The sequence below is a fragment of the Hippoglossus stenolepis genome, chromosome 10, assembly GCF_022539355.2.
Source record: "Hippoglossus stenolepis isolate QCI-W04-F060 chromosome 10, HSTE1.2, whole genome shotgun sequence".
NCBI lineage: Eukaryota > Metazoa > Chordata > Actinopteri > Pleuronectiformes > Pleuronectidae > Hippoglossus > Hippoglossus stenolepis.
The window spans coordinates 14,659,502-14,669,538 of record NC_061492.1 but is presented as its reverse complement, the minus strand read 5'-3'; the positions used below and the strand labels follow the sequence as shown (position 1 = coordinate 14,669,538).

The following is a 10,037-nucleotide window of genomic DNA, read 5'->3' as shown; positions in this document are numbered from 1 at the left end:
TAAAACACACACGCACACAAACACACACAGGGAGGCAATGCCATGTTATGTTATGACAGAAGGGAGCTGATACAACTTTAATCATATGCAAATCTTCCACCAATTCAGCAAATCTTCCACCAATTCAGCACACATCCACCGTTTCAAGTTAGTTCCCCACATTTTTAAAACGCACAGTCATTCCCGCTCCATTTGTAGTGTGCAAGTGAGTGTTCCTAGTTGCACCCAATCTATAGTAAAAAAAATTAAAAAAAACTGGACACCACAAAGGATATCTGAAGCGACACGCTGCACATATTTGCAGGAGAACAAAGTCCCGCACAAGTGATCTGACATGATGTATTTCCTATTCTACCCCTGTGCAATATTAGCGTCTCAGAGGACGTGTGTGTGTGTGTGATGCAACATTCAGACAAGATAAATCTATTTTGAGACAAGGCAGACACAACATCTTCCCATCAGACATCAGAACCAAAAAGTTCCACGTAAGAAGCAGAAAAGGGAGAAGCAACTTTATCTACAAAGCTTACAATCGACACAAACCCCTTTTTTTTTTTGTCCCTCTAATTTTTAACAATAAAATACAAGCATGTGTTAAAGGCAATACCTTGTGCTTTGTATGACAGCCACGTTGTGTCTCATTAATTAATAACATAAAAGTAGTAATGATGCAAGACAAGTTAAAGCTCTTAGTCACTTAATAGGATTCAATATTTTGTCATTGCCACATTGGAGCATCTGTTTTTCAGTGTAACATTGACAAAACTAAAATTATGTGGAGAAAGGGTGGTTCACGTGTGGTCACTACAAAGTATAAGTATCCATACAGTAACCGATGTCTAACAAAAAAGAAAAAAAGAAAATATACAATACTTTTCCATATCAAATGTAAAATAATGGAAAAACTAAGCTTTGATGAGCTGAACAAAAATCTGTTGAGCTTCGTCAGGAGGACAGTCATGGTGTCTACAGAGACCTGGAGGCATGAATGTAACATAAAAAAAATGATACATTTAGATATTATTCAGTTCAGCAAAACAACAATGTTTGCTACACACAAGCAAACATTGAAAAAAAAAACAAAGGTGTCAAGAAAACAATCTGCACACGAAATACCTACATTTTATAACATGTATATACTAAAATACGGCTTGGTAAAAGAAATAGTGAGGTTTCTTCAGAGCCTGTCCTCTGAGCAAGTTAAAAGGCCATGGAACTCTCGGACTGTCATGCATGCCAGAGTGATAATAGGTTCTTTTTTTTTTCCTTTCTTCAATACATAAATAATTTTCAAGATTTCAAATATACACTCCTCTAACATAGTTCTATGTCTTCATACAACCAAAAATTACATGAGAAAATATAAACATCATACCAGCACAGACACATTGACCTGAATGACTTTTGGCACACCAGATATCCACGCTCCAGACCTTGGATATCAGCCGAGTTTGGGACAGACGACTTGATCTTCTGGATATCTGGCTTTTTGGCCATGGTAAGCAACAGCCTATAACAGCTGAAAAAGGCTTAGTGCAAAAACAAAACAATAAATGTTGCAATACAGCATGCAATGGAGCAGGTATACCTGCACGGATATAAAATATCTCCTTGCCATTACACGTACTACATCAGAGAAACAATGCTCGATTATAAGAATTGCTGGAAACTAATCACACCAACCCCATGGGGTTCTTGACTACCTAATATTCTTTAAATGATACATTTTTTTAAATATTTTCTGATAGTAGAAAAATAGCTGAACAGCCTTATTTAACATAAAATTAGGGATTTGTGTCAATAAAGAATCAAAGTATTCAGTCTGAGTGGAAAGGCAGGTTTCACACTCAAGTCAAGTAACTCACGTGTTCTGGCTGTTCTACAAAAGGCCACAGGAACTCTGAAATCCCATATCATCTAAATGTCCTATATATCTATACATATATGCCTAGAAACTTCCTTGCCGCAGACACAAGACAGAACCATTGGAGTAACAGAGGTAAAGCAGTGGCAGACTGCTAGCTGGGTGGGTGAGTGGTTCTCTCCGGTGCTCTGAAGAAAGGAAGGCCGTTCCCGTTAAAGTTCTCCGGGTTTCTGGTTGCAGCTGGTGCACACGCGCACGGGGTGGTCCCAGCCACGCGACGGAACTGGCCGACGCTCCGGGGAGCAGTCGTCGCACACTCCTTGGCCACAGGCGCGGCAGTGATGCTTGGACAGTTTGGCAGTGAACTCACGTTGGCAGTTGTGGCAAGACAGGATGTCCTGGTCAGGCACCCAGTATGCAGGACGGGCAGCATCTTTCACCAGGCCTACAGGGAACACGTAGCATAACATCCATACATGGTTTGAATATAAGGAAATGGTTTGCCTTTTACATTTAATACACAAACTTTAAACTTTAGAGTGGACATTTAAATTAGATAGGGCATTAGCTTTGGCGGAGGTATGCACTCTCATAGTGCCCTTGCCTAGTTTAAATCTGTTTAATTAATGAACTATAGTTCCCGTCTCTACTGGTTTCCTGGAAAACACGATGCCACACATGAACTCCCATATAAAAGTACAAATACTCCATTAGCCACTTCTTTTACACTTGGTCACCCTGCAGTACCTCCATGTATTTGCATTCACTTACTGTATTTAAAATTCCTGACTCACATCAGTAACTTCGACCTCCGACTGTTGACTTGAAAACACTTCCAATTATCGGTTACCATTGTTTAAATTAAGCTTTATATATGCCACGTAGTCCGTACTACTGTCTGACATTGCGTGAAAGCTGACTAAGCTCCAGTTACAGTGTAAACTCAGAAACAAGACAAGGATTTGGAAATAAGAAGGCCTAATTTGTTTTAAATCAAGCGGACCATGCTGTGGGGTATTTTTGGGATGTGTGGGATATGGAGATGTTTTCAGCAGGATATCAAGTTATCAAAAACATGTTCATCTATGCCCTTTAGCACTAAATATAGATCTACAGTACACTTATGTAACTGTATGATTTATTTTACTAATGATACTGAATAGAATTTCAGAAAAACAAACTGTTTGAAGTTTCATTTGTTAGACACGCATGAAACAACAACCTGAAGGTAAAATATGGCCAAAGATTCCTGGTGTGTATTTGAGTATGTAAAGTGAATAATTTGAGATAATCATAGTAGCTGTTAGATAAAAATGGTCTTCTCATGAAGCCCTATGAGACCAACTGATTTGTGAATATGGGCTATACAAATAAAATTTTATTGATTGATTTAATCATTCAAGATTCAAGTGATTGATCCAGATGACTGACCTTTATAGGTTTTTGGCAGAAAGTCACATGACATGAAATAAACACAGTACACACTATTACATTTTTCAGCCTTTAAACATGGAACATGTAAGAATAATAACAAATGAAAATCGAATGCGCCTTTTGCATTTTATATATATATATTCTAAATGATATTATGAATTATTATTATTTTTTAATGGGTAGGACGGAGAGTGAGCTGTGAAGGGGGGACAGAGGGAGAGTGGGGGAGGATATGCATAAATGGCCGCGGGTCGAATTGAATCCGGGCCTCTGTGGGTTGAGGCAGCTCTACCAGGTGAGCGATAGGCCGCCCCCACCTTTGTGAGGTTTAACAAGAAACAAGACTTTACTGCTTTTCATTCTTGCTGTACAATTCACCTCTGCCACCAGAGGGCACCCAAACTCACATTTACTCAATTAATTCCTGTTACCTAACAACCCTCTTTAGGTTTTGTTGAGGGCAACACTCACCAAGTGGGATGTCAATAGCCGTCACCACAACCCCTATGGTGTTGGTAACTGCCTCTCCAACTTTCCTGGCCAAGGTTCCACTCTCCTCCTCATCAAGCTCTGCCTCGAGCCGCTCTGCGTGAAGAAAATATCTTTGCTGAGGTCACAACTCACCCAACATTAATAGCTTTACAACACACAGATGATGAAAAACAGGGAGACATTTGACATTATTGAGAGAGTGCGTACCTTCGTACGAGGCTCTCTGCTCGAAGCAGACATCACAGACTCTGACAGGGGCGAGACCCCAGCCTCTCTCAGGGACGGGCGCGGCTTTGGAAGAACAGCCATCGCAGAAGCCCTCCCCGCAGGCACGGCAGTGATGCTTGTTGTCGTTGTCCTGGAAGACTGCGTGACACTTATGGCACACCTTATACGAGAGCAAAAATAAGAACAAAATCTGTTGTTGTAGGGAAGAGGAAACAAACTGAGTCTATCTAAGTTCTATCTTGTGACCTGCAACACTCGACTATGTAATCAGCGCAGAACCCCAGACAGTAAACATCCCTCTGGACACTGAAGTGTTGACTTGGCTGTTGGAAGTGGGAGGGGCTGAGTGTCACTCACCAAGATGAGGGAGTTGGGTTTCCAGTAGGCCGGGGCGATCTGATCCGTCAGCCAAGAGGTGACGGCCTTAGCAGGCTTGACACTGAGCTCTGACATAGACTGGGCCACTAGGTTGACTCCATCCAGAAGACGCTGTGCTGCATTGCTATTGTCCTTTAAAAAGCCATCCGACTGCAAAAAGAAGAAAGGATTTATTTACATTAGTGAATAAATGGTTATCCACTTGTATAAGTCTAGTGCGGTTGGTTAGATAAATAAAATAGCTTCGTTACTCTTACCCCTGGCCATACGTGCTGGATCTCAGTTCGCACAACTGTATCCACAGGGTCCTGGTTCCCATACCAGAACTGACGACTCCGATAGATCACATCACAGTTGGGACATTCAATAACATACCTGAACACACACACACACACACACATATATGTACAACTCAGTCTCTGTGAAAATCTATATAAATGTACATGCGATTTGAGGTATTATTTGCTGTGGGACATACAGATTAACGTGAAGAGAAAATTTAGATTTTATGTCAGTCTGGAACACCAGCTCTAATAAGGCTCTGTAAAGGTAAGCCTGACCCAACTCTCGGAACATTTGACCCTGCAGGTCATTCTCCGCCGACTCACCCAGACCAAGCGTATTTGGCGAGGCCCATCCATGGAGAGTCTGAGGAGGCCGAGGTCTTCGGGACAACGATGACCTCCTTTCCTCCTTCATAGCAAGCCTGAGGTGATGTGGCATACAATGATTTTAATATTAGGCTCTATGTAGGCATTATAAATTACATAGTCAATGACTGAGGTCCATCTAACTGATGCAGGTGACCCTCAGTTCTTACCTTACAGGTGTAAATGCGATTATCATATTGAGCTGAATAACGACAGCGATGCTTCGCCTCGTGGCCCATTCCCTCTCCTAAGTGGTTCATGCTGTTTTTGCAGCCAGAACTATGGTAAAAAATGATAAGTGTGAATTAATGAAGAAAATACAGATACAAGTTTTAAAAAGACAAGTACTAACCCACAACTGAGGCACAGGCAGGAGCAGGTGAAGTATTCATCAGGAAAGAAGCAGCTGAGGGCCGTCAGCTCACCTACAATTTCCCCACTGAAGCGCTCGCTCAGTGCCTGCAGGAGAGAACCAGAAGGTAATAACATAAAACTTGCAAAATTCAAGTTCCGCTTTTGATTTGCAACCACAAGCCATTCTGACGCAAGATGGAGGTCCACTTTACACTGCCCTACCTGCAGGGCTTTGAAGATGACCACAGGGGTGCGTGGGGAGCGGGTGGCGTTGTTATCCAGGAGCTGCTCCAGTTTATTCTGCAGGCCACGGAAGTTGGTGGGGGGGTTGAGGGTCTGCGTGCCCCAGTACTGAACAGAGCTGAAGGCCTCCGGGAAACGGGAAAGCTTCCTGAAGCGCTCAGACAGCAGCCGGTCCACAGACTCAGATGACTTATCTAAAAATGAAACAAAGGCGGAGAGTATATTACAATTACATAGCAGACATTCTATCACCACAGGTCTATTGGAATATTGTGCTTCATGATACCCATTTTGATAGTTCAATTGTCAAGAATCTTGTAGAGTCAGCAAACAGATGGAGCTAGTTACTTGTTATTTGTTGTGCCAGTTCTTTAAGGTTTACACCAGTGTTCCTTCAGGTATGAGCACATTTTCTACAAATTATACTTTATATAGCTAAGCAGACCATATCTTAAATTCATTTTCATAAATGTCTCCAGTGTTGTACTCTACTTGAGTGACACAATGCTCCACGGTGAATATCAGGCCTTTTTTTTTTTTTTACTTCCGTCAGTTGTTCTATTGCAGCATTCAGTGATACTATAAATCTGACAACAAGCAGAAACAATGCTCTTCAGGGGGATTTACATAATTGAGGCAAAGTGCGCGTCTCTGCAGGTTTTCACATCACTGCGACATAACTAGAAACCAGTGGTTGCATTAAAGTTAGAAAAATTCCTTTTAATTTGTGGTTAACTACAGACACGGGGTCACAGAGATGTTAAGGCTGTAGAAACTGGACTAAAACTGAAATTGTCTTTCAAGTGTGTGACAACGTTTTTTAGAATGTGTCATTTTTCAATTCACTTTTTCTGTTTAGTCCAAGGAGTATTTACACATTTCAAAAGAAGGTGGAATTCCATCTGCTAACTCCGGTGCAGAAGAAGACAGAGAGAGAAACACGTTTTTTAGAATGTGTCATTTTTCAATTCACTTATATTTGTAAACTCTGTAATTAACCACAGTGTTAACCTGTATTTTACTTTAAAGGCACCCCCTCTCTTCCCTTACAGTGATGCAGACCTACATTCATGGGGATACAATCACAATGGATTTCTCTAAGGAATCTTTTAAATTATTTTAAAGTTTTGACTTGTTGAGATGTTTTACCTGAGCCAAGCAACTTAGTGTGAACGGTTTCATGGAAGATAACCACCGCAGGGCCCAGGGTGGACAGCGGGACATCCAGGCCACAGCGGGCCGTCGTGGCCTTCAGCTCCTTGGTGAAATGCTTCAAGTAGGCATCCGAGGCGTCCCCGAGGAACTTGAAGAGGTCATCGTGGAGACGGTCGGTGTGGGTGCGGTAAATGATGAGGTCGGAGATGGCGAGCACCTTGAGCAAGAGACGGGTTCTCTGGCCCTGTTTCGAACTGTTTCCGAGCAGACCCTCTGTATCAATGACCACGACTTTGTGGATGGGGTCAAACGCTGCCCACACGCCCACTGTACACGACTCCTGTGTGGGAGAGGTCTTGAACACTTCTCTCCCCATGAAGAACGTGTGGTTCAGGGTGTGAGACTTGCCCTCTCCTGTGTTACCGAAGATGGCCACCACCTTCAGGAGCTGGTCGGGGATGCAGCTCAGGCTGTTCATGAAGGAAGCTTCATCTTTTATCTTTGGATGAACAAGATAGAATTTACAAGTGAAAAAAAAATCACTTGAATCTACACAAAGATACAAAATATTTGGTGTTGTGATAATAACAGCTGTACAACTCACCTGCATTTCCTCATTCTCATCAACCAATAGAAAGCTGGAAACCTTCTCCAGGAGTCTGGCCCTCTGAGAGTTGATCTCGTCGGCTATTTGAACAGCGGGCGGAACAGGTGTTTGGACAGAAATGACCTCTGCCGGTTTGGGGGGTGGAGGATAAGATGTGAGCTGGTGTTTCTTCTTGTTGCCTCCACTGTGGGTGCGTTTCTGACAGTCCTGGCACAGGTTGACTTTACAATTCTGGCAGCGGACCACAGACCTCTGGCGCTTGCCATTGTCTCCATTACCTCCTTTACAGTTGTCACAGTACGGGACATGCCCGGGGACGATCTGAACCCTCTCGTGGTTCTTCAAACGCTCCTGACTGTGGAGCTCCAGCTCACAGCGACCACACTGCAGGCTTTTGCACTCATTACACTCGAAGGCGGCCTCCTCAGAGCCACCACAGGCATAACTTTCTTGACATATTAGACTGGTGTTAACTCCTTTCTCTAAAGATGAGCCATGCCCGCTCATCGTTTCCTACAGGGTAAACTTGAACACAGAGCAGTGCTTGTTGGAACAGCTTTGACAAGCACTGCACCAGGTATTTCCAATTGCTATTATTGCAAAATGCACCACATATAATTAATACTGGCAACTGAAGTTTCCAAAATACAAAATACTACTTAAAACAGCTGCATGTTAACAGACCTGCTGACAGTAACAATAATATGTGCAATTTATAAAATCACTCTTAGCATCATGAATTAGAAAAACAGCTTTGATAATATAATGTAGTGCAACTAGAATAAAGTAGGGAAACGGCGTCTCCCTAAGTTACAACAGATATGTTATTACAACTATCACCTAGCTTGTTTAAGTTAGCATTTAGCTGCCTCGTTAGCTAAAACATATCCCGTTCTATCAGATAAAAGTATTGGAGTAAAACAGACACCTGCGCAGGCAGTCTGCAGCGAGCGAGACGATAATCTCTCCCTGAAGAGATGAATGTGCAAATGTTGACGCTAACAACAACAGGCTAGCTAGCTAGTTAGCTAGACAACTCACCCTCAGTACCTAGCTAGCAAACTCGGTAAATAAAGTGGCATCCACACAGGAAGACTGAGCTCACAGCTAGCTGGTCCTGACGCACAGATTCAAGTTTTATTACCCAGATAAAGTCTGTTATTACAGGGGCAGCGAGTCCTGGCAGAGCGCAGCCGTCCACAGCAGCAGCAGTAGCAGCAGCAGCAGCAGTTAGCCTCCTTGTCTGTCAACTGAGCTGGAACAACACATCAACAAACACAGCACACGACGTCAAAGAGCTGCGAACGCCCGAGGACTCTTCAAACCGGGAGCTGAACCCGCGGGGATCCGTTTCAAAGTCTTTAATCTTTTTAAAAAGTGTCACTGGGTTTGGATCCGTCCGCGCAGTGTCATTGTTTTGTTCTTCAGCCCCCTCCCTGGCAGAGCTCCTCTCTAGCTACGTTATTTTGTTGCCAGGTCAGATCAGCTGATCAGATTATTTTCAGTCACAGGGTCAGAGGAGGGTAACGTGCTGTTGCATGACGGGAAGCGTAGTCCTGCGAAGACAGTCCTGTTTGTTTTCCCGTGCAGCTGCAGACATGTATTTATATCATATTTTACTATGTATTATATTATATTATATTATATTATATTATATTATATTATATAACATTACATTACATTACATTACATTACATTATATTATATTAAAGTCTCGTGATTAATCACTTTTGGGAAATTTGCAGTGTTAAAGCAGAAAAGAGGACAGTAAAGAAACATCGATAAAAGTAATTAAAAAAACTGTGATTTTCCAGGGATCAATAAAGTACATCCATCTATCAATTTATATAAACACAAAGAAATATAAAAAATACAAATAACAGAATCTATACAGTGTGACAGGATTGCATTTTAGAAATTGAATTGCAGAGATAAAGATAACTATTGCACAGTTAAATTAACTTCAAAAGTTAAAATTGTATATGATATAATGCATATTTTGTGCTGCACATAGTCAGTCCCATATTGAGTCAAGATTACTTTACCCATTTTCATTACTTCTTTTTTGTCTTTATGATTTTTGTCAGGATTTCGTATTTCTTTATTGAAAAACTGTAAACATGGTACCACAGACAAAATAAAACTGAGAAACTCATTCTAGCTACCTCTCGTGGTGTGAGTTTTTGTAACACAGTTTCTTTTGAAATCACAATCATCTTGAGCAAACCTTAATTACTGTAATTAAAAATCTATCTTTTATCATAGTTGTGCCTAAATAGGACTTTCCACGTGGGTGGGTTTTTTGAAAGTAATTGTTGGAAACATGCCTCAACATGAGCTTTCAATCAGAGGCCAGATTTAAGGGGCTTTTGTCTTGCAAAGTAGCACTTCAAAGCAGCAGCAGGTGACCATTTGTCCCAAATCTCACTTTGTGTTTTCCCTCCATTTCCTCACTGACAGTATCCTCTACCACAGGATCTACAGACAAAGTGTTTTAGATCTACAGACACTTTTAAAACTCAGATTGAAAGAAAACTGAAACTGAAGAGGAAATTGTTGTTACACTGTAGTGCATTTATTACAAAACTCACATACTCACACAAAAATATGAACAACAAAGACAAAACAGAAA

At 41.7% G+C, this 10,037-nt stretch overlaps 1 protein-coding gene across 1 annotated transcript; it reads right to left on the bottom strand.

Moving 5' to 3' along the window:
- Positions 1 to 45: 45 nt before the first annotated feature.
- Positions 46 to 8,879, bottom strand: LOC118115983 (zinc finger FYVE domain-containing protein 1). Its single transcript, XM_035167251.2, has 11 exons — positions 7,403 to 8,879; positions 6,793 to 7,297; positions 5,623 to 5,837; positions 5,399 to 5,505; positions 5,217 to 5,325; positions 5,005 to 5,102; positions 4,654 to 4,771; positions 4,376 to 4,546; positions 3,998 to 4,178; positions 3,770 to 3,883; positions 46 to 2,309 (listed from the first exon to the last, which is right to left on the bottom strand). The coding sequence occupies exons 1-11, from the start codon at positions 7,910 to 7,912 to the stop codon at positions 2,077 to 2,079; spliced, it is 2,361 nt and encodes a 786-aa protein (XP_035023142.1). The 5' UTR covers positions 7,913 to 8,879; the 3' UTR covers positions 46 to 2,076.
- Between the last annotated feature and the right edge of the window lie 1,158 nt (positions 8,880 to 10,037).